The sequence below is a fragment of the Henckelia pumila genome, chromosome 1, assembly GCF_033568475.1.
Source record: "Henckelia pumila isolate YLH828 chromosome 1, ASM3356847v2, whole genome shotgun sequence".
In the NCBI taxonomy this organism is placed as follows: Eukaryota; Viridiplantae; Streptophyta; class Magnoliopsida; order Lamiales; family Gesneriaceae; genus Henckelia; species Henckelia pumila.
The window spans coordinates 118,256,800-118,282,446 of record NC_133120.1 but is presented as its reverse complement, the minus strand read 5'-3'; the positions used below and the strand labels follow the sequence as shown (position 1 = coordinate 118,282,446).

Here is a 25,647-nt window from a genome sequence, read left to right as displayed (position 1 = left end):
ATGGTGTCCTCAGTGTGCAGTTATTATATACCTTCCATCTTTTATAAGATAGTAAAAATATTATATAAGGACATCCTCAATAGCAGCTCTTTGGGCTGCCATTGGGGTGACATGGAAAATAGGAAAGAGCTCCTCCCATAGTGGGATGAGCTCGTGCTCTTGAATTTTCTTTTTTATTTTATTTTTATTTTTTATTGTTTAATATATGTAAATATATTACTCTTATATGTATATACTAGTTATGGGTCACCTCAAGAATTGAGGTGTTTACTCAGATTTGCAGCTCAACGTATAATCGTTTTTATTTTTTTAATAAATTAAACATGCGTTTATATTTGCATAGGTCTTATTTTATACTTTAATTTTTATTAATCTATAATAAATAATTAATTATAAACTAAAAATGAAACAACTATTAATTCTTTCAAAAACATTGTCGAAATTTTATTTAGAACTTGAATAAAACCGAAGATATAAACACCGAGATTTTGTTTATTCAGTAATATTTTCAAAAATTTTGTGATATTTTTATTATTGTATTTTTAAAATATATGAATTGTAAAAACATTCAGAATAAAATAATATAATTTTCTCGATCAGTTTTATACCGTGGTGAGAAGAAAATAAAATTCAATACTACAACGTATGATTGTTTCTATTTTGTCTGCGTAAAATCTGCCATCAACCCTAATATTTCTATTTATTTTAATTTAATTTTTTTTTGTTTATGTCCTACTATGCTTAGTAGCACACATTTATAATATCATTATTTTTTTAAAAAAAAATTATGATTTTTTAACAGATAACATCATATTCTATATCAAATTTAAGATATTAATAATTATTTATATGAAAAATTATTATTTTTATAATATAACTTTTTGTTTTTTAAAAAAATGTATTTATTTATTTTGTTTCAATACATGTGCATTTTACTACGTGTAGTACAAATTTTTTTAATTTAATTACGTTTTCTAACATTTTTGAATTTTTTAAAATATATGGATAACTACACTAAAACCATAGATTAACAAAAGAAATTTGAAAACCTATTAATATGGAAAGGATAACAACAACTATAAGGTTTTTATATTGAATAATTTAGTTGATAGATTTATGAACTTTATAACTTTAATTTAATTCATATAACAAAAAATTTGTGGTTTTTAGATGGAAAACGGCATATGCACCTAAATTTACATAAACATCAACATCCACTTTTATATATAACTCAGCATCCCATCTTTTCACAGCAGTGGAGAAGAAAGACTTTTTGTCTTTGCTGATAATTCATGGTATCCTTCCACATGTTCCTTCAAGACAAAAAATTTATCAGCATTGCAGCGAAAAACGACGGGGTAGCCGAATCATGTTTGTTTTCTACTTTCGCCAAGAAGTCTTGAGGAAGTCCTTATGTTGTTCGTTCTCTAAGTCGATTGCACGATCTAGAATGATGTTGGATGTTGAGCTGAACAAAACACATATATCACTTAACAACTAAGAGACATGTATAAGAAAAGGGCATAAAGTCCAAGTATTTGATGAAAATATTAACCTGTGCGTCCGACCATGAAACGGACGACGATACCCTTTTCTTGCTCAAGTTGAAGTAGCCTGTTACCTAGCTAATAAAACGTGTTCATTAATTTTTTTTAACCAAAACATATAATTAACAAAGAACAGTGTATTAAACCCCACCTCTAGGCATCCTTGTTTCTCTTCCAGAATAACACCTCTTTCTGCTGCTAAATGCCTTGTTTATATCTATGACCATAAAGGCTTTTTTCCTAGTAAAAGCACTAGACATCAACGGTTGTCAAATTCTTAAAATTCCAATCTTGTGGGATTTCTTAGCCGACGACAACTTCAAACGTAGGTTGGCTATAGAATTTTCGAAAGATCTGCTAACAAACTTCACAACAATGTAAAATCGAAAGGCGACGAACTGAAAGTAGCTTCAGGAATTTATATAACCATTTACATCAGCTTTATTTTGTAAGGTTTTTTTTATATCAATCAGGACGTTTTTCATTGATGTTCTACATCAATTTAGTACGCAAAACATGCATAATTTTCGTCAGGAAATGTGATACAATTAATCACTCACTTTATTGCTTCATTCGCTTTGTTCAATACGCCCACCACATCTTCCTTTTCCAGGAGCAGTTTCTACCATTCAAAACCACCAAAAACATTACAGAAACGCACAAAGTAACAATCAATCTTTTTCTGCACAAATTTGATTTGCGTAAGAGTGATGTCATGAAAGAAACCTTGTTAGTTTCAGAGTCTTCAGATGTTCATTCGAAATCGGCTGAACCCCTTCTTCCCATGAGTCAGACGAAACCTTTAAAACCTTATAATGTAACTCACTTTCATTGGGTATGAGGAAATGAAACATGAGACAAAAGCACTAACCTCATAATCAACTCCTTGCACATATATATAACCAGAATAAACTGATGAAAAAGCAAGTCCAGTAATCTACAGAATATGATGGGACAAGCAAATGTTAGGCAATCAAATTTTAGCGCAAGAAGTTTTAATACAATACATGTATAAAATAACGTCTTTCATCAGTTTTATGCCCAAGTTCACTATAACAAGATACAAATAAGGTTAAGGAAATAGAAGAGAGAAACAGAAGTTTAAAATATAATGCTAAAAGAGCACAAAGCCAATGAAATAGTCACATACGTAAAGTACGGAGATGAATATCTTGGTCGTAAACATCAATGCTCTTATTTAAGCTGACTGGTACAGCTACGTGAAGAAATAGAGAATAGCTAGTCAAAGAGTAATCCAAAGAGGGTAGCAATGTATGCATATAAGAGGAATTTAAAGTAGGAAACTCATTAGAGCAATTAGGTTTCTGATTGTCATTGTTGCTGATTATTTAGCACTTTGAATCAAACAAGTGAGCCAGAATTAAGAATGCGAAAATTGAAACATAAAAAAGTTAAAATATATTAAGCAGAGTTCGAAATACAAAAAAACATATGACACAAAATTCTGAAAGGGAAACAGAACAAGAGAAATGTGTACACCTAATTAATGAATGTTGGTCAAGGAAATAACGTACCATGGACAATTGATTTGGATTAAAGAAAAGCCCAGATCAGCTTCCTTCCCGACACCAATTTTATGAGGAGATACTGAATATGTAAGCGCATCCACATATGGAGGAGAAAAAAAGCTAAAAAGTTCATATCATTTAGTCCCACCAGTAGATGCAGACCAGTTTTGTGCCTTCAGTATCAATGGTGCAAGAAGATGTTAAAGCCTATTCATAATGCTCTTGAGTTAATGGATTTTCAGTCAGGCTAAGTTAAGAATCAGATAAACTGGTTGGGCAGAAACTTATCACATTATCTCATCATCAGTGAGGGAGGACGACAGCTTTAACTTTTGGTCAGTATCATAAAAACATGCGTGAAAAATAACTGAAATTAAAATCATCATTTTTATTAAGAATATGAAACAAAGTATTTTGAATTCAAATTTTAAAACTACATATATAAAGTTTTGAAACAAGAATAAAAATTACAATTCAAATATCATTTAACAGAATCTAACAAGTAAAAATATAATAAATGGAAAGATAATAAGATCGAGGTTTACCTATATCAATGAATGTTTGCAGCCTCCAGAACATCATGATATACAACATTCTTTGTATAATTAGTACTTTGGATTAATGGTATTGATGGTCTAATAAGCACTTTTAATTGATCTATACTTTTTGCTCTTGATAATGCAACATAAAGCTGACCATGTGAGAAAACGGGTTCTTTCAAATATACACCAACGAAATCTAAAGTTTGACCTTGTGCTTTATTAATTGTCATTGCATAACATAGCCGTACTGGAAATTGTTTTCTTTTAAATGGAATGGATGAAAAATTATCATGTTGAGCTTCTAATGTTATACGGGGAATAAATACAGGTTTTCTTGCATGGATGCCAACTGAAATTTCAGCATAAATAACATTTGTGTTAAAACCTTTGCAAAGAAGCCGCATACCATTACAAAGCCCTTCGGTTGGATTAATATTTCTTAGCAATATGATTGGTGCATTTATTTTCAAAGTTAGTTTATGAGGAGGAAGTCCTTGAGGAGTCAAACAGTGAAACAATTCTTCTTGGTCTGGTACAACACAAGTACTTGTGCTTTCATCACAACTAAAATATGTAGCTTCTTCACCAGGAAATCTATCAATTAAGACATCATTTATTTCATGAACAAATTCATTTCTTGTAGTAAGTATTGGCTCGTTTAACAAATAAAGAGAAATCCAAATTGCAATCATCAATATTTGGAAATACCATGTCTATTAATGTATTTAAAGATGTTATTTCATCTGTAAATGGAATGTTTGCTCTAGGAGGTATTTGGATTTTATCTTTTTCATTAATATCCTTAATTCCATCGCCAATTTTCAGCAAGTAAGACGAAAAGTTAGGATCCAGTAAAGCTCGCATATTTTGCTTAAGCTTTAGTTTATCAAATTGGTTCCATAAAGGTGACATGACAATCGAAGAATCTATAATATCATCTTTGGTACCTTTAAGAATTACTGGTAATGTTTGACGAAAATCTCCACCAAAAACAATAATTTTACCACCAAAACTGTACTTGAATTCATTATGTCTCTCAACATTTCGTCGAACTTTTCAATAATACTACGTTTAGCCATTGTAGCTTCATCCCAAATAATTAATTGTGCTAACCTTATTAAATGAGCTATTGTGCTTTGTTTACTGATGCTACAAGGTTTGGAATCATTTTCATCTAAAGGAATTTTAAATCTCGAATGTAAAGTGCGTCCTCCTGGAAGTAAAGATGCTGCCACCCCTGAAGTGGCTGTAGCAAGCGCTATATGACCAGCTGAGCGAATTGTAGCAAGAAGTGCTTTATATAAAAACGTTTTTCCAGTACCTCCAGGACCATCCACGAAGAAAACATTTGGCAAATTATTGTTAACATGATATAATATTCGATTGTAAGCAAATTTTTGTTCTTTATTTAATTGCTCAACAGCCAAAAGATCTTCATCAGTTATAATTATGTCTCGTTCAGTTTGTAACTCTTTTGTCAAAATATCGTGAAAACTTATAATCATATCATCACTTACAGAGAAGAAGTCATCCAATCTTTTTCCCATCGAATAAAGATAGTCAGCAAGAATGTCTAAAACTTTGCGTCTAATTACATAAGGAGTAAGATTTTTGTTCTGTTCAAAATCTTGTGATTGAAAATTTTCAAATTTTAGCCACAACTGTTTGGGATTTTTCGGATTACAATAAACAAGAACAGTAACAAATAATTGTCTTAAAGCAGCAGGCATTAAATAAGAAGCAGCTTCTTGGATACACATATCAGCAGTACTATCATCTTCAATTAATCCTAACGTTTGTGCAGCTTCTCTAAATGTAATAAAAGTTTTCCCATTGATTGTTCTCAAGTCTCTAAATGAAGTTGGTTTTCTAATGTGCATTAGCAACAACTTTAGATAAAAATTTTCACCGTCTGATGGGTGGCAACTAAAAATCCGGCCTATTACTTCATGTTTTTTATGTGGTTCCCATTCTTTTGAATCACTGTGCCAAGTAAAATATTCAGGAAATTCAACATACAAGCATTTCAGATTTTTAGCATAATCATTGTATTCGTTCATGTAGAAAAACTGTGTTAACATAGTTTTTTTTATTGTAGGGTTATTAAAAATGCTACATAATGATTGATTAGCAAGGAATGTTACTGATTGTTCATTCTCTAAATGAATTGGTAAACATATTACAGATGGATGCACATGGTTAAGATCAAATTTGAAAATGCGCCAAATTGCTTCCGGAGGTGAAATCCACCTTGCACATTGAAAATTTTTAATCTCATCAACTATGGGTTCTCTTTCATCTGCAACTAATGTATACAAAATCTTGTCATGTCCTTTATAAAGATATTTATAGATATATTTTATAGCTTGAATAGTTGAACATATTTCAACATTAATGTGACAATTAAATTTAGCTAAAAGATATTGATTATAAGGTACAACCCATCGATTATCAAGATGTGAACCTCTAATAGTAACAACATGATTGTTATTTCTACCCCGATATATTGGATATGAGTTGTTCCATATTTTGTAATTTCTGAGAAATCCTTAGGGTAAGTAAATTTACAGGAACCCTTTTTCATACAAGGACATGTCGGATTAAGTACACCACAAGGTTCATGCATCATATGTTTAGCTACCAATGAAAATAAATATGGATGAGTGTGTGGATCAGGTAATTCTGCACAAACAATTCTATCAAATGATTCAGGGTCAAACATTTTTGATGCTTGGTTAAGAATAAGCAAAAAATGAGCGTGTGACAAACCTCTTTTTTGAAATTCTATTACATAAGTGTAAGCAACAACGTGACCAAAAATTTTCTTCTTGAACAATTCATCTTTTAAAATTTGGAGTTTCGCACGAAATATTCTATCAATTAAACCAGGTCTATTTTTTATTTCATCAGAAGGTAAACACAAAGCTTTTATTTCTGGCCAATTTGGATTTGAAGTTATTGTTAAAAAAATATCAGGTTTTTCATAACGTTGTACTAAGGTTATAGCATCCATATACCTTTTACGCATATCTTTAGGTCCTCCAATAAATGACGTAGGTAATATTATACGTTTTCCAACATCAACACCCATTTGACACCCTTGAGTAATACTATCTAGTAAACCAAGATATACTTCGTTTCGTAGACGATTTTGCATGTCCGTAGTTTGAAAGAAGTCTAACCTTGATGTTTCAATTTTAATGTACATATCTACTATATATAGTTGCAAAATCCTACCAATATGCAGTAAGAAAGATTTATCATTCTCTCTTATTTGTAACTTATAACAGTAATACTCACGACATGACACCATTAATCTTTGGTTGCTGCTCTTTATCATACCTTGATTTTCAGTGTGTATGAAGTCATTTGCATTTATGGTATTTCGGATATCATATATGGTTTTACCGTCGCATGTTGGTGTAGGAGTCATTCTTTTTTGTCTTTGATTTATTCTTTCAATTTTTCGATGCCAACCAGATTCTCCATTTGGAAATATAAGAGGATATTGCATAGGATCATAACAGGTAAAGTAATGTTTAATTATTTGAGGGCGGCTATCTTTTGGATATACTTGTATGTGTTGACTTGATTGCTCTCTTTCATTAGATTCTAGCCATATTCCAGCAATTCGAGACACAATAGGCTTATTAAAAACGCGTTGATCAACAATAGGGTCAGCTTGTAAAGCAATTTTATATTCGTTTAGGTTATGAATACTATTAAGACTTCGAAAGAAATTTGCATATGAATTTATTGTTAAAATACGAATTAGTTTTTCTACAAGAGTTTCCTTAAATTTGGAACTAATACACATCCGATTCAAGACCCCGTGTTCCGTATCGATATAATACAGTTGCAGATTTTTAGGTTTTTCATTGTTTGATGGTATTAACTGATCCATAAAGTGGTAAACTTGACCTTGAACACGAAATGTATAAATTCCAGCATTTTTTGTAGCTAAAGATTTGTCAGAATGTACGCCCATTGATGTGAATGCAAACATATTATTGTAACTACGAACACAATTATTGAATTCTTTAGCATCTTCAGCATTACCAAGATACAACTCAACTAACTCAGAAGGCATTTCTGTAGGTAAAAGTTTTATTTCTCCTAGTGAACAACAGAATGTCGGTGGTTCTAAGTAAATACGTTTTGCATCACAAAATTCGCAATTTGGCACATTAGGCAATATATCTTGACTACTTACTATATATCTCAAGGGGTCAGCCTCAACATTTTCTATATTACTTGTACTTAGGATTGGCACTTGACTTTGTTCTCTTCTTGCCGAATATTTTTTTTCCAATCTACGATCTTCTAAACAAACATATTTCCTCTTACGAGATTTCATTATCTTAGCTTCTAAGACATTTTCTTTTGTACTTCTTGGCATTATCACCAATTTGAATTATTAAACAAGTAATACAAAAATAAAAATTCTTAAGTTTAATCTTGTTAAAAAAAAAAAAAACAGACTCTAATAAAAAAAAATAAGTTTAATAGTTGACAACTTATTATAATTAAACAGGAAACTACGAGGTATAACAATATAACTTAAATATTCCAAAGTTTAATCTTGTTCAAAACTACAAAATAAAATACACTGTGATACAAAACTAAGTCTAATAATTGGGAAAAACTAAAATAAATTCCAAGAGCGAGAATTGAACAAAGAAATGAAATCACAGCACATAACTGACTATGACAAAAAATTTATGCTAAACAAAAGATAATCACCATTATCCTTAACAAGATCGAAGAAGCCACATAAAACACACCGGAAAAGAGCCGCGAAGAAGGAATGTAATATTTCGAGATTATTTCAATTTACAGTTCAAGGACAGTGATGGATCTCAAGAAATAAAAAAACTCAAACGAAACCCAGATATGAACAAAGTTAAGGGAAAGCACCAAGAATTTGAAGGGAAAAAAACAAAACAAAAACAAGAGAGAAAACATTAACCAGTCGAAGCTTTCCAATTCCAAGAAGGGAAGAAGAATTGAAGAAGAAAAACGAAGGACGAAAGAAGTCGGAGAAGCAAAAAAAAAAAAAAAAACGAAACAAAAACCAAGACAAGAGAAGAGAAGAGAAGAAAGCTAACCGGAAATCGAAGCCTTCCAATTCAAGAGAATGGAACAACACGCGGAGAGATCGTCTAAGCCGAAGGAACTACAATACAACCAAGAAAGCGGATGGAAGTCAGAGTCCCAATTCTTACAGAAGGTGAAGCTCGAAGAAAAACGAAGACTAAAGAAGTCAGAGAACCAAGTGGAAAACGAAACAAAAACCAAAAAAAGAGCAGAGAAGAAAACTTAACCCGAAATCGAACCTTTCCAATGCACGAAGGAGCTGTAATCATATGAAGAAAAGTGAAGAACCAAAGAGGTAATATGACTTGTATCGCTTAAACCGGTTTCATTTTGGTGCACCCTCTGTTTTTGCTGCGGTGGAGACAGAAGACCGTTACACGTATCAATGTTTTTACCTGCTACCGTACCTAAACTGGCCGATTGTAACTTATTCGCGCTTTTATTTTATACTAGGTATGGAGACCTCAATGAATTGAGGTGTTTGCCCAGGGGCGTAGCGTAATATATTATCGTTTCAGTGGTGTTTATTTGTGTATCAAATGAGTACTATTCTTAGTTGCAAATTAGTCATAAGCTGCTTATAATTTAAATTGTTCTGTTATTTGTAACAATATTCATTCCATTAGCATGCAGTCGCAATAAATGATAACCAGCTTTTCCAAAACATTACACGCGATGAAACTCAAATAAATAATATGATGAATAAGATTTTAAATAGTACATTTTCTCTAAATATAACACAAGTATCTTTATCTTTGTAAAATTCTTACAGCATTTATCGTGTCGATATTAATAGGTTGTTTTTTAGTTTTTTTTTTATTAGTTTCGAACTTCAATGTTCTTATCTATATATTTTTTAAAATTCATAAATAAAAAAACGCTAATATTATTTTAGTTTTGTCCTTCAGCTTCTCCACAAGGCATCAATTCCAGCTCATCAATGCCGTTCCAAGCACACTGCGCTATCCACATCAAAGTATACAGCATTCACATTTCTCCAGACCTCAAGGATCTCTAAAAAATTAAAGGAAACGTTTATAAGAAACAAATGTGATAGAGCCTCGTCCACATGAAACTTATATTGGCGTGATAATTCATGCCACACAGATCAGTAAAGGTTAATTTGATTTCGACAAATAGTTCCAGAACACAGTAAATGGCATTTCATACAAATGCGGTTAGCGGAGAGCTAAGAATCTTTGGTGAACAAAGACGATATTAACATATTGTGCGGTGGGTGAGTTGTCCAATTTTACAAAGAAATTATCACACATTTTTCTGTTGAAATATACATACACAGTAGTAACCTGCAGGTGAACGACCCATGTAATTTCATCCAATATCAAATCGATAATTTGACATGAAAATAGAGTGGTCCCTCGTTTGCTTTCAGTTTATATAAAGAACAAGCGAAAAATTCAGGTTTCATTATCAATGTGTTTAAAGTAATAAGATGGGATAGGTGTAGGCGTGTAGCCCTTCGATTATGACTTTAATTGTGAATTTTTTTTATATACATAAAAGTTAATTTATCGCAACAAAAAATGAAAAAAAATTTGGGGATCGATACATTAACAAAAACTTGAGAGTTTAAATCCAGTGGAAAATTTAGTTCAACAATGATCAAAACAACAAAAAACCGAAAGAGAAAGTAATAGTAAATACACATGGAGGCATGCGAATACGTTAAACCAAAGTGATCACATTAAAAAAAAAATTCAAAATTATCATCAATCTCTTCCAATTAAAAAAAAAAAAACAAAGACATTAGATCTCGAGCTAACAAAAGTGACTGAATATTGCCCATACAGCTTCATTGATTTCACAAAAACACATTAAAAAAAATGACCAATTTAAGGAAATGAAACAATAAATCTTCAGACTCCAATTTTCCTAGTCTAATTGCTCTAATGAAATCCAATAACATTAGAAAAAAAATGCACACATCACAAAGTAAAAGGAACGTTACTTGAAATAAACAAAAAACAAAGGTCCTGTAAATAAAAATCCAAAGAAGCTAATATAAAACACAGGTATTTCGAGATTATCTCAATTGACTGTTGAACGAAGAGGCCGAGAAAGTCACACAAGAGCAAGAGAAATAAAACTAAAGAGAGAACACCAAAAAATGTCGAAGAAGGCAAAAAAAAAAAAAAACAGAAACAAAAAAAAAAAAAACAAGAGCAGCAAACCAACCCAGTCGAAGAAGGATCGAAGTCGAGAAAATCCTAAGCAATCTAAAAAAATGCAAGAAATAAGAAACGAAGAACAAAAGAGGAAATAATAACGTAAATAAAACTCATTTTTTAAGTAGCTAATTCGACATCCAAATACATACCTCCGGAAACAAGTGAGGTTTTCCTAAAAATATCTTGTGTGTCAAATGCCTTTCTATAAAATAGCTCTCAAAGTCTGCACAACAACAAGATTTCAAAACAATGTAAAACCAAGAATTTATTCATCATCTCAGTTTATACTCAAAACACTATATAAAAATGCAGAGAATACATGATATGAAGCCTAAAACAATCCGATCCACTTAGTACTGAAATCGTAAGCATTTGAAAACAGTAGAGAAACATTAAGAAGAAAAGAGTTCTTCAACCAATTAGCATCGAGAAAAGAACTATTATTTCCAATATATATTTAAACACTATATTTTATGTCTTTGTTCTTCTAAAGCAGGTTGTCACAATCACCATCAAAAGAGACACAAGCCTCGCTCTTATTCTGAAATCAAATTCATTAACCACCCAACGTCAGAAAGAATCATAACTACGAGCAAAAACATTGATCTACCATAACTATCAAAAATATTTTTATCAAAACAGAAGGGGGAAACTCACCCGGTATATCTAATGATCAAAACAAACAAATTCAATTTTATTGATTATGGACATACCAGTGCAGTACAACAAAACGAAATATAGTTTTTAAAATCCAAACTAAGGGCATAATCTATAAGCCAGAAAAATAACCTATGCGAATACAAAACACAAAATTTAGAATCAAAAGTTTGAGAATTCCTCGAATCATCATATCATATACTAAGATTTAAAATAAAAAGAAGCAATTGGTGTCGTAATAGCAATTTACACTACGACTCATCTGAGATGTATTCATAATACAAAAACAAAACAAAAAAAATTATAAAACCAACTGTAACAGTAAAAGAAATGACTGATTCAATAAATTGTCACCCAAGATCTAATCTGTCAAACCAACCATTAATATATAACGCAAACCCATAATCATATTGAATCTACTTATTGTTTGACTAACCTTCAAACAGCACATCGAATATATGTAAATATCTCACAAGCAAAGCCAGTAAGGTTCAACAAATTGCGACAATGTCAGAGGACGAGAGAAAAAAGAACAAAACCAAAAGAAGAGAGCCAACCCAGTAGAAGGATCGAAGTCGAGGATATCATACGCTGTTAAGAAGTTGCGAGAACTGATAAGAAGCGAAGAACGAAAGAGGAAGTAATAATGACCTCATGAGTTGATGCCCTAACCCACCCCGTTTTGATGTGTGTCTGTTATTGTGGCGGTGGAGCGAGCAGCGCATATTTAAACAAAACCAGTAAGAAAATAATATTTAGTTCATGTGGGGATATATAGACGGAGAGAAAAAAGTGGGGACACAAAAAATTGAAAATGATGTGCAGTTTAAAATTGCATCTTTGCATGTGATGCGGGCAGTAGTAGGAGCAGGAAGAGGATCCCTCACGAAGGAAAAGAAGAAGAAAAATAACATCCTTTTTCGTTCCAAAATTTGTTCAAAAATGGAAGCAGAAGTATATATATAAGAACACAGAAAAATTCAAAAAGAATCTAGAGCTCACAGTATTAAATCCTCCAGCAGATATTTGGATAGAGCAGCAGTCAACCTAAAATATTAAAATGGCCTCTGTCAATAACATATTTTAAAAGTAATTCGATGATTAAAGAATTAGAACATAAGTATTGCATAAACATAATCAACATACAATTTATATGTCAGCACAAGATGATGTTAAAAGCAACCTAATAAAGCAAAGGAATGTCAACAATTCGAATCATGGATTTTCGGGCTTGTTCTTCTCTGGATTTTTCCATATGGTTTGCTTAAAACGATTTAAAGATTTTCTCTGTCAATTGGTTGGTCTTTTCAAGGAAAAAAGCTCCATGTCATCAGTGGTTTCATTACAATAACTTCCCAACTCAACTTTGTAAAACAAAAAATTTAAGTAAATCATCAACTTTGACAAAGAAACCCGCCTATATCATTGTGTACCTATAGTTAAAATGCCTTAATTGTGAAGGCACACCTATATATAATATTAGCTATCTTTAATATATATTTTGAATTAATCATGGTTTTTTTTTTTTTGATTCTATTCATTTTATTTATTGCTGAAACTTATTTTCTTTTTTTGTTCCTCTAAGAAAGCCCGATGCCTTAACCCATGTCTCTAAGAGCTTGTCCCATCAATGTATACTGCCTCGTGAAATTTATAATTCCAAGAACAAGCTCACGCTTCTCTTCGTCGACCCCAAGCAGTAGCTAGTAATCGATGACATCTACTGACTGCATTAAAACATTTTGTTCATTCCGTGTGATACTAAATGTATTATCCATATCTGGTGGAGTGTCGCAGGTTCTCATACTTCACAAAATCAAGAATGAAAATAACAAATACCCGTGAATGAGCAAAAGAAAATAAAGCACAAACACTTTGAAATAATAATAATAATAATAATAATAAATAATAATAAAGCACTAATCACTATTGTACATCTCTGGCTATTCATTTCCTTTTCCAGTGTAAAACAAAATCTAAGAACATAGATCTAAAAACATAAATCACTTTTTACAGAGAACCAAACACAGATCTAAACCAAACAAGAGGAGAAAAAGCCGAAGAAGAAACCCGCATGAAGTTTATGTTATGGATTAAGCCGGAACGATCATGACGATAATAATTGCGGAATAAAAACAATCAACAAGGACATCAAGATTTATGTGGTTCACCCAATATAGGCTACGTCCACGGAGCTGCTGTAATATTCATAACCGGAGAAATATTACAAGTGTATACAAAACACTATATCTCATCACACCCAAACCCCGAGTATTACCGAGAAATAATTCTCTAACTCACAAGAGATCTTCGAAAAAAAATACTCTCTTTTTTTCTCTCTCTTTATTTTATTCTCTCTTTGTTAATACAAAAAAAGAGAAGAATGGGATAATAAAAACTGAAGGAATGGAAGCCAATTTATAGGAGGAAGAAACCGCGTCGAATTAAATGCAAAGTATTTAATATATATTCCCAGCTTCCACCTACCGCCACCTAACAATTCTCCCACTTGAAGACTTGATTCCAATCATGGCTTCACACAGTCAATGCAGCAACTCGGGCTTTCTCTCTTATGCTTGCAGTCCAACTGAAGTCGAGCATAACTTCAGTTTGTCAGTGGTCACCGCCTTTGTGAACATATCAGCAGGATTTTTACTTCCAGGAATCTTCTCAAGCATCAAGATTCCATCCTCCAAAACAGATCTGATGAAATGGTACCGAACCTGTATATGATTCGTCCTAGCATGATAGACAGGATTCTTTGCCAAATGAATAGCACTCTGACTGTCACAGTATAATGTGTTATCCTCAAGCTTCTGACCCAACTCCTCGAAGAATGATCTCAACCATATCATCTCCTTGCTAGCTTCTGTCACTGCAACATACTCAGCTTCAGTAGTCGAAAGTGCAACAATCTTTTGCAACTTGGACACCCAGCTTACTGCCGTACCACCCAATGTGAACACATATCCAGTAGTACTCTTCCTACCATCTAGGTCACCACCCATGTCGGCATCTACAAAACCTTGTAAGCCTGAATTTGACTTTCTGAAGCACAGATATGAACCGATAGTACCTTTCAAATATCTGAGAATCCACTTCACAGCTTCCCAGTGTTGTTTCCCTGGATTGCTCATAAACCTGCTCACAACTCTCACTGCATGTGCTATGTCTGGTCTGGTGCACACCATTGCATACATGAGACTTCCGACAGCAGATGCATAAGGAACCTTATTCATATAAGTATGCTCCTGCTCCGTCGATGGTGATTGGGCTTTGGTTAGTTTGAATGACTAGCCAAAGGAGTACTAACCGGTTTAGCTTCATCCATGTTGAATTTGCTAAGAACCTTTTTCACGTACTCTGCCTGAGATAACTTCAAGGCTCCGTTCACCCTATCTCTCAAGATCCTCATACTAAGAATTTGTTTTGCAGTTCCCAAATCCTTCATTGCAAATTCTTTTGATAACTCTCTCTTGAGTTTATCAATCTCCTCCAGACAAGATCCTGCTATCAACATGTCATCCACATATAGTAGTAGAATGATATAAGAACCATCAATCTTTTTCACATAACAACAGTGATCCGCCTGACACCTCAGGAAACCGTTGTTATTCATGAATCCGTCAAACTTCTTGTACCATTGTCTTGGAGCTTGTTTGAGACCGTACAAGCTCTTCTGAAGTTTGCATACAATTTTCTCCTTCCCTCGTACTTCAAATCCCTGTGGCTGCTTCATATAAATTTCTTCATCTAGGTCACCATGAAGAAATGCCGTCTTTACATCCAACTGCTCCAGATGTAAGTTTTCATTCGCCACTAATCCAAGTACAGTTCTGATAGTGGTCAGCTTCACCACTGGAGAGAAAATCTCGGTGTAATCAACGCCTTCCCGCTATTGAAAACCTTTCACAACAAGTCTCGCCTTGTACCGCTTGCTACCGTCAACTTCTTCTTTGATCCGGTATACCTACTTGTTGTGTAATGTCTTTTTGCCTTCCGGAAGTTCTGTCAGCTCCCAAGTTTGATTGGATGACAGTGAATCCATCTCATCTTTCATGGCTAACTTCCACTTGGTTGAATCATCATTTTGCATCGCTTCTTCAAAGGTCTCTGGTTCACCTTTATCAGTCAACAAAATATAGCGAAGTGCAGGGGAGTATTTCTGAGGTGGTCTGATGGTTCTCGACGATCTCCTGAGTTCAATCACCGGAGTTTGTGGATCAACTTTTTGTGCAGTTTATTCTTCCTGGTTAATATCCTCCGACTTATTCATAGGAATATCTATCAATGGCACCTCATTTGACTTCAGGACTTCGGGACATTTATCTCCTGCTGCAATGTCTGACTTGTCCTTGTACAAAACTTGCTCATTGAAAATGACATCTCTGCTCCGAATAATCTTTCGATTTTGGTCATCCCAGAACCGATAAACAAACTCATTATCTCCATAACCAATAAAGAAACATTTCTTTGATTTCGGATCAAGTTTCGTTCTGTTGGCTGAATCGATGTGAACATATGAGAGACAACTAAACACTTTCAAGAACGAAAGGTTTACTCCTTTGTCCCTCCAAACCTCCTCTGGTATTCTACAATCAAGTGGTACCGAAGGTCTTCTGTTGATCAGATACGCTGCAGTGTTAACTGCATCAGTCCAGAATGATTTCGGCAGTCCAGCGTGCAATCTCATGCTCCTGGCTCGCTCATTCAGGGTCCTGTTCATTCTTTCAGCTACACCATTCTGTTGAGGTGTACCAGGAATGGTTTTCTCCATCTTGATCCCGTTCTGTGCACAATACTTCTTGAACTCAAAATCTTCATATTCTCCACCATTATCAGACCGTAAACACTTCTCCTTCAAGTTGGTCTCATTCTCCACCATGGATTTCCATCTTTTAAATGTCTCGTAAACATCAGATTTATTTTTCAGAAAATAAACCCAAACTTTCCTGCTCGAATCATCGATGAATGTGACATAGTATCGTGAGCCTCCGAGAGATGTCACAGGAGATGGCCCACACACGTCAGTATGAACCAGCTCCAACTTTGCTGCTTTTGGTTCTCTACCGCCTTTCGAAAAGCTCACTCTTTTCTGCTTTCCAAGAACACAACTTTCACATAGTTTGTGTTCGACAGTTTTTAACTCCGGTAGTTTTCCTTTTGACATGAGCATCTTCATTCCTTTCTCACTCATATGTCCAAGTCTACAGTGCCATAGACTTGAGTTAGCTCCAGCATCCACAGCTGCTAACATGACTCTGCAACTGGAAGTCATGTAGAGGGTTCCAGTTTTCGTTCCTCGAGCAACAATCATGGCTCCTTTGCTCACTTTCCAAGAGCCATCACCAAAGGTTACTTTATGGCCTTCGTCATCGAGCTGTCCCACTGAGATCAGATTTCGGGTCAACTTCGGTACATGCCTCACTTTGTTGAGCTTCCAGATGGATCCGTTTGACATTTTCAAACTGATATCACCCATACCAGCTATTTCCAACGGTTTTCCATCTGCCAAGAAAACTTTTCCGTAATTACCAGCAGTGTAATTATTGAATACCTCACGATCACCGGTGGTATGAAATGAAGCTCCCGAATCCATTACCCATGAATCAACCGGGCTTTCCATGGATAGTACTAAGGCATCATGTACACCCTCAGTAACAGTATTTGCATTATTTTTGGGTGATCTGCAGTATTTTTTCATGTGACCAGTTTCACCACAGCTCCAACACTTCAATTTCTTTTCAAAGTTATTTTTGTCTTTTCCAGATCTTGATTTGGATCTGCCACGCCATCGGTTAGAACCTTTTTCGCTACTCCTGCCCCTATTTCTGTTTTCGAGATTTAGGGCAGATCTCGATGATGTTGCTTCTCCCGAATCCCTCCTGCGAACTTCTTCACCAAGGATTCGATCTCTGACATCATTGAATTGTAACTTTCCATTTCCAGCAAAATTGCTAACCGCTGCCCGCATCGGCTCCCAAGCATTTGGCAAAGACGCCAATAGAATAAGTGCTTGAATTTCATCATCAAATTTAATTTCAACCGATGTTAGTTGGGAAACAATCGTGTTGAATTCATTGATGTGTGCTGCCACCGAAGCACCTTCCTCCATCTTTAAGTTGAATAATTTTTTCATGAGGAACACTTTATTATTTGCTGATGGCTTCTCATACATGTCCGACAAAATGGACATCATCTCCTTCGTGGTATTTGCCTCCACCACGTTGTGTGCCACGTTCTTTGTTAGGGTCAATCGTATTACCCCTAACACTTGTCGGTCAAGAAGCTCCCATTCATCATCCTCTATCTTTTCTGGCTTCACCCCGGATAGAGGTTGATGTAGCTTCTTGCTATACAGATAATCTTTAATCTGTAACCGCCAGAACGTAAAATCTGTACCGTCGAACTTATTGATTCCCGGTCCCGATCCGTCATTTCCGGCCATCGCTTCACTTGCCTTAATAAAATTTCAAAAAATCTTTTCTGATGTGGAAGATCAGACAAAGCTGCAACCACAGAGCATACTCAAAATTTTAAGAAATTTTTCACCAAGGCTCCCGAACACCGTAACAGCTCTGATACCAGTTGTTATGGATTAAGCCGGAACGATCATGACGATAATAATTGCGGAATAAAAACAATTAACAAGGACATCAAGATTTACGTGGTTCACCCAATATAGGCTACGTCCACGGAGCTGCTGTAATATTTATAATCGGAGAAATATTACAAGTGTATACAAAACACTATATCTCACCACACCCAAACCCCGAGTATTACCGAGAAATAATTCTCTAACTCACAAGAGATCTCCGAAAAAAAAATACTCTCTTTTTTTCTCTCTCTTTATTTTCTTCTCTCTTTGTTAATACAAAAAAAGAGAAGAATGGGATAATAAAAACGGAAGGAATGGAAGCCAATTTATAGGAGGAAGAAACCGCGTCAAATTAAATGCAAAGTATTTAATATATATTCCCAGCTTCCACCTACCGCCACCTAACAGTTTATCAGTGTAAACAAAACAAATGCAACAGATACAAGTAAAACAAAGGTAAAAAAAAACATTGACGAAGCAACTTGTTGCCCGTATGAAGTTTCCGTGTCCCAAATAGAAGCCAAACGACGCAAAACTGTTGGAACGGTGGTCGAACGATTGAAAAACGCAGAGAAAGTGGTGGGAAACCAAAGGCTGCAGGAAGCAAAAGGCGGAGAACACAGAACGGTCGGTGGAGAGAAGAAAATACAAAGAGTAAAACACAAAGAAATACAAGAGACGAGAGAAGCGGTAGCCACCGATTATCTCCACCACTCTTATATCAACACGTTTGCTCTGGTCACGTGTTGTCGAACAAAAAAATGCCGCGTGTATTTTTTCTTACCGGCAACGGGCAAGAAACAGACCCAATTTGAGTTATTCTGGCTTTAAGTATAGGAATAGATAAGTAGAAGTAGATAGATATACACTTTTGTGTTTTGATCGAGTTTTTTCATTTGTTTTTCAGTTTTTATTTTTATTATAATTATTACTTTCATTTTTTTTGTGTTTTTATTTTTTAAAATTGTGTGTATAGTCATTGTAATTTTTTTTATTAAACTAGCTGTTTAATTTTTTAAAATCGATCAATGATAAAATACATCTAATAATAAAAATCTAAAAATTTTATATTTTTAATTAATAAAAATTATATTTTTCTGAGAATTAAGTAAAACATAATAAAAATACATCATTTGTATGTATAAATATAAATATATAAAATTTATAAATTGATAGTTGATATATTTGAATCGAGTGTGGGGTCCATAAAAAATTGTTTGAGTTTTTTGTTATAGTGAAGGGTTAGATGATGTTTTTTTTGTTTTTGACGTGACAATGATGTGACGGAATGAGAAGTGCAAAAAAGCTCGTGTTGGAGTTTTTCTACTGTGGATGCCCTAATAAAGAACTTTTCAATAAATTCCTATAAAATAAATAAAAAAAAATAGAAATCATATTAATATTATTCAATAAAATAAGTTAGCCTTATAATTTTTAAATTTAACTTAATTTGTTTATTATTTGATATTTTTATATTTTAAGTCTATATAATTAGATAAATACAAATACATGTAAAGTGTACAATAGATTTAGTAAATATCTCTTAATTCTCTTACTATTTTATTAAGTTTGAGTGTCATTTAATAACTGTTTTGGTATGTATTGCCACACCAGTTCTATTCCACGTTTGCTTAAAAAAAATTTCCTATTCCAAGTTTACCTCACGAAAACGGCTGGGTATATGGGAAGTTTTGTTAGGCCAATTTCAATCAAAAGAAACCGCCAATTTGGTCTTTCGTCATCATTGGTTAAATGGAGTTCTGATAATTATAGTGGTTATTGTCTTGAAAGTTTCAAACAGCAAATGCATATAACTTTCAATTATTTAGTTATTGTTTTTCCATGACCATATATAGTTTTTTTTTTTAATCTAGAATTGAACAGATAAACTTGAGAAACACTGAAGCAGAGAAAAAAGTGAGATCAAAGATTTAGAGAGGTGCAAACACCAACTTATTAAAGCTTCATAGAGTTATCACCGAATCGACGTGTCATCTACTTAAGCTTAAGTAAAATCATTTGTACGTGTTACTCGTTCTTCCTATCAAATTATAATAATTTTTTGGTTGTTAGCTAAGAGATATCATTCTCAAATTTTATATCTAACAAATAGTTTTTGTTACTCAAACTCAATAAAGGTAGTAGTTTCAGATTCAAATTTACATTTTCACTCCACTGCTTTGGTTTATGAATGTTATTTGTTTTCTAACAGAGAAAAAGACATATAGCATCATATATATATTTTTTATTTTTCTTCATGTCCAACGCCCCATTATTATAGTTGAAAAGGATGTCTGAAAGTCTTTATATGTTTAATTGATTTGTAAAAGCCGAACTCAAAATATTGGCTGATAAATTTCCTTAAACAAAAATAATTGACTAATTTCAATTGCATTAAACACTACTATTTAGAATTTTCTTTAAAAAAAACTATATCAAGATTATGATATACCTTGTGGTAGAATTTTGTGTGCTTCATACACGTTATGCTTGAAGTCATTTTGTATATCATACCTTATGATATCCGAAATTGATATATATATTCGAAAAACTATTAATAAAGTACATGCATGCATTGAATATTTGTTTCTTACTATATTTTTCAGCATGTCGCAGCAATTACACATGTATATTAAAAGCATTTTTTGTATTCATTATAGAGCTACTCTTTAAAGTAGTTATTCCCTTTTGGTAATTAACTACAAGTATTCAATCTACCCAAGTTCATTCCCCAATCTCCGGTGAGTAGATCGAGCAACATGGACCTCAGGTTATCTTATGCCTTTGTTGAGACACTTTTCATAGTTGTATCATAGTTATATTAAATGTATTTTTCCCTTTTGGGTCAATTTGAATATGTGTGTAACATGCAAGATGTCTAATCTATTTTTATTTTAACTATTTACCCATACAAAATAATTTTTTCAAATGCGTTAATTATAAGCTGATTGTGTAAATTTCTTTGTCACCAACACAATATAGTGATTATTTACTTCATTAGCATCACTTTACTGAATCTAACTTTTGGATTCCCATTAAGCAGGTAAAAACAGGGATCTCTGTTTCTCTCATGCCTTAATTAATGCATGCTTGAGATACCATATCTTTGGTTCATGTACTTATTATGCTTTCACGAATGCATGTGATACACTCTCATTGGTTGATGCACGGAGGTTATTTAAGTTTAATGCTTCATTTCCTTCAACATTTATATGATACTTTCGTGACTTAGGATTAACGATAATTAAAAGAATATTGTCGTTACCTCTGTTCACCCGAACAAACAAAGAATATTATTTTTAAAGAAAATGGTGAAAAGACATTAGTATTTGCCTTCTATATCTATATGCTAGCTTTTCAATAGGTAAAACTAGAATTTTGAGATACAATGTCAATTAAGTTGAGTTAGATTTATTGTATATGATTTTATTCATACATTATATTTGTCAACAAATATATTTTGTTTGTTTGTGAATTGCATATAAAAAAATTTATGCATATATATGGCTTTATATTTACATACATTTTACCACATCTTATTTGTTGAAAACTCGAAAATGGAGATATCCAAACTTCTTCCTTTCATGTAAGTGATTTTTTTATGGATTCAGTTGTGTTCTTTATTTTTTATTTTTTAATTAATTTTTTTATTGCTTTGCTGTTTTCTTAAGTTTTTTAAATAAGAATTGTGTTCCTTTATTCCATTTTAGATTTCTTTATTCATTATTCACTGTATATATCTTTTGATCATTTTGTTTTTCTAAAATTAATATTCATTAATTTCATTTATCGTATAGCGTTTATAACATTTGAACATACGTTCATCCTCTTGTTAGCACGTTAGCCAATTGAAGGAGTGATAAAATTATTTTGGAAAAATACTACTTCTTTGCTAGAATATGTACATATTTTTGTAGATGAATGCTTAAATTGACTTGCTGTGAGCTCACCATTTTAGTTAATAATTGATCATTTTATTTTTCTTACCACAACTAACTGTATCCTGACAAAGACCAAATTCCAAATCTCATCACATCCTTGTGTTAGAAGTCAATTGTATTCTACATTTTTTTTATTATATATTCATTCTGTGTTTTTTTTAAATACCAACAAATTTGATCGTGCTTAAAAGTGTTGGATATTTGATTATTTAAGTCACACATGATTAATTCAATGTAATTTGGGATATTTGATTTTGAATTCTAACATATGGACATATCTCCTTTTTCCCATTATATGTTACTAAATTTGATGAAATTTTAATTTATTGGCTAATGAATAGAGCATAACGTGATTTCAAACCCACGTCGTCGGTTTGAATATGATTCTTTTCCATATACTATTAGTTTATATTATTCTTATTGATTTATCTCTGAGAATTTTTTACTTTAAATTTCTGAAATGTGAAAAAAAATTCATCTAAAGTTGGATTCTTTTTTTGAAAATTTTACGAGGCATAGTAGCAAAAATTTGCGGTCAAAGCGATGTATGTGTATCTGTCTAATTATTTATACATTTAAATTTCATGTTTGATTACGTATAGTTGAAGCTAGCTTATAAATATAAATTTTATTCGTATGATTTCACAATTGATAAACACTATAAATGTTATTTATTTCAGAATGAAATTATTATTATTTTGTCGTTTGTCACAATTTTACTCCATTTACACATTTTAATATTTTGTGTGTGTTTCCTTTTCGTAGGTGTCTTAATTCCAAGTTTTCAAATACTATTCATGACTACTTGATTTAATGTTTTTTTTCTTCTTAGTAGACTAAAATTTTATGTTATCAAGTTTTTTTTTAATTAGTAAGAATTACTTTATATGAACAATTTTCTAGAAATTTTATTGTTGGTGGATGAGTATGTTAATGATTTTCATCTATTATTTTGTTAAAAATTATACCATGTTGACATTGAATTTTATGCAACAACTATTCTTAGGTTCGTACAATTACTACAAGTCCACACATCAAAAATCCAAATTGAAGTTGAGGGAAGTTTAAGTTAAGAAATTGAAATGCAGAAATCTCTTTCAAGTGTAACTAAAGAAATTGCTTATTTAATTTCGTGGAACATGTATATATTAAGATTGTATTTTCAACTTTTTTTAGTTCAACCTCTTTTCTAAAAGTTACATGATGTGTGTATATATATGTGTTTTAAATATTTTAGTTATTTTATCTTAATGCATTAAATTTATTTGGGAAAATGTATTTACACTTGAACATGTTTGTCACAGTTTCATTGCACACGCAACGCGTGTGCCACGATTGCTAGTATAATTAAGATAACCACATATATTGTACCTGGAGAGAGAATCAACCAAATAGACTAAACCCAAAAAAAGATTATTTAAAACTCATATACATTTATGTATATAACTTAAGCTAAATGACTATAATTCCTAAAATCCATGACCATATATACCAGTTAGGACCAAGATTAGGCTGAAGCCCACCATGGTAGGTATGTTTCTATATATTATCAAATTTCAGTTTATTCGCTAACTTTTTTTTTTTCCGAAGGTTGTGCTAATGTGATTGTATTTGCAGTGCTGACGTGCGTAGTTTCACATTACATTTTCGATGAATAAGAGTATATTTGTCAAGAATCCAAAGATACATAATTAATACTTAAATTCAATAGCATAAATGACCAAAACTGCTAAAGAACAAACGTGTAGGATCAAAAATACAATTTTGCTGTCTATTTTAAGTTGATCAATAGATGAACTTTTTGTTTCTTATGCAAATGCAATACAATCTTGATAAGTTGGGCTTCATCCACCCGTCTAGACGACTATGAACGAAAGTGGGCTTTCAGTTTATACCAACAGATGGATTCAAGCATTCTTAAGCCCATTCTAACTTCGGTCAGTAATAGGTTTGGGCTATGAACAACCACACCCAATCATTATATTCAAACTACATCGACCCAATTGCATGAAACATGTGTATTATATTTTAACAGTTTTTTTTTAAAATTTTAAAAATAAATTATTAATATTTTTCTGTAAGCCGTGATTCTTATAGGGTTTGATTTGGATGAAGAAATTTAATTTGAGAATGAATTTGAAATGATACTCATCTGAATTCTAAAACCATCACAATTATCGTTATATTTTACATTAGTTCAGGGTGAGATAGATTTAAAATCCATCCAAATATTGAAAGGATTTTGAAATTCACATATTCAAATATTTTCATTCAAGCACACTATCATAGTGAAAGAATTTGAAATGATATATCAGTTCATTAAAGTTATTTTCATAGTTTTAGGTTATTAATAATCCCTTTAATTTCTAATATTTGTATAACACTGTATCGAATATAAACTTGCTTCTATTTATTTTGAAAAATGGAATGTTAAAACTTTTCTTCTTAATTTCACATCTATACTTCCATACTATATATAAAGCAAGAGCACCTTAGTGGTCTCTTGATATGCTAACTTTTAATTTTATTTTAAAAAAAAAAACATGCAAAATTATCAATTGCAAAAAAAAAATAAAAATAAATCAAATACTTGAAAAAAATAAATTTATATTATATATACATAGAACATAATATTTATATATAACATTACACACACAATGCGTGTGCGGTACGACTAGTTTAAATTAAACCTAGTAGTTTTGCGTTTAAAATAGTACAATGAAAAAAAAAAACTAAAATTTTAGGAGATCGAATTTATTTGTATTTGATAGACACGACCTAACATAGATCTTTCTATAAACAAGATACTAAAAAATACATTTATTCAGAAAATGTTGATAGTGCTGTGCATCGGACAAGAAGTATTTATTTAATTGTAAACATTATCATAACTTAGGGCATGATGCAATGTAAACAAAAAAAATATTTAATTAACTACCTAAACTAATTAATAACTTTATTCAACTAATACGACATTGGGGCATGATATCATCTGAAAAACATAAGCTTGACAATTAGGTTGTCGTAGTTAAATTTAATTAATGATACCGCATTAATACTTTAATTAATTCCCATAATTAACGTAAAGTGCTTTGTACGTATTATGTTCACTTACTTAGATCTAATAGACTAATACACGAATTGCTATGATTGATGTTTTACTTAATATTTTACAATACATAATTAAGGTTACTGTTTAGGATAAATTAAATTTCAGTGTGCAGATGTACTTTCGCCAAGTGGATTATATATACTGATATACTTTATTAATTCTTTTAGTGCTGTTTAGTGTCTCTTTAGAGTCGAAATGGACGTGGAATATATCCTGTGTTAATTAATTATATTATATATAACTTATGGCGGGGGAAATTCTTGGATAACTATTCACTTGTTTTTCATGACTAATATTTTCTTTTTGCCAAGTATAGATTTTTTACGGTGAACAAACAATTATAATTAATTATTTGAGTTTATGTATTTCGTGTTTTGATCCAGTAAGTATTCAAATTATGGTTTTGTTTCTGTTAGATAGGTTGTGTTTTGGTTT

The 25,647-nt window shown here is 32.2% G+C and overlaps 1 protein-coding gene across 4 annotated transcripts; it reads right to left on the bottom strand.

The window, feature by feature from the left end:
• Positions 1 to 1,183: 1,183 nt before the first annotated feature.
• Positions 1,184 to 9,005, bottom strand: LOC140891869 (uncharacterized). 4 transcript variants are annotated; one of them, XM_073300537.1, is made up of 10 exons: positions 8,943 to 9,005; positions 8,727 to 8,794; positions 3,083 to 5,917; positions 2,698 to 2,763; positions 2,419 to 2,484; positions 2,274 to 2,347; positions 2,108 to 2,169; positions 1,699 to 1,901; positions 1,556 to 1,621; positions 1,184 to 1,468 (listed from the first exon to the last, which is right to left on the bottom strand). In XM_073300537.1, exon 3 carries the CDS (start codon positions 5,697 to 5,699, stop codon positions 4,575 to 4,577), a length of 1,125 nt encoding a protein of 374 aa, XP_073156638.1. In that variant the 5' UTR covers positions 5,700 to 5,917; positions 8,727 to 8,794; positions 8,943 to 9,005; the 3' UTR covers positions 1,184 to 1,468; positions 1,556 to 1,621; positions 1,699 to 1,901; positions 2,108 to 2,169; positions 2,274 to 2,347; positions 2,419 to 2,484; positions 2,698 to 2,763; positions 3,083 to 4,574. The 4 variants fall into 4 exon arrangements, 1 of the variants encoding a protein (XP_073156638.1); XR_012152645.1 differs by lacking the exon at positions 8,943 to 9,005 and having other exon boundaries at positions 1,699 to 1,799; positions 3,083 to 8,800; XR_012152646.1 differs by lacking the exon at positions 8,943 to 9,005 and having other exon boundaries at positions 1,699 to 1,787; positions 3,083 to 8,800.
• Positions 9,006 to 25,647: the final 16,642 nt, after the last annotated feature.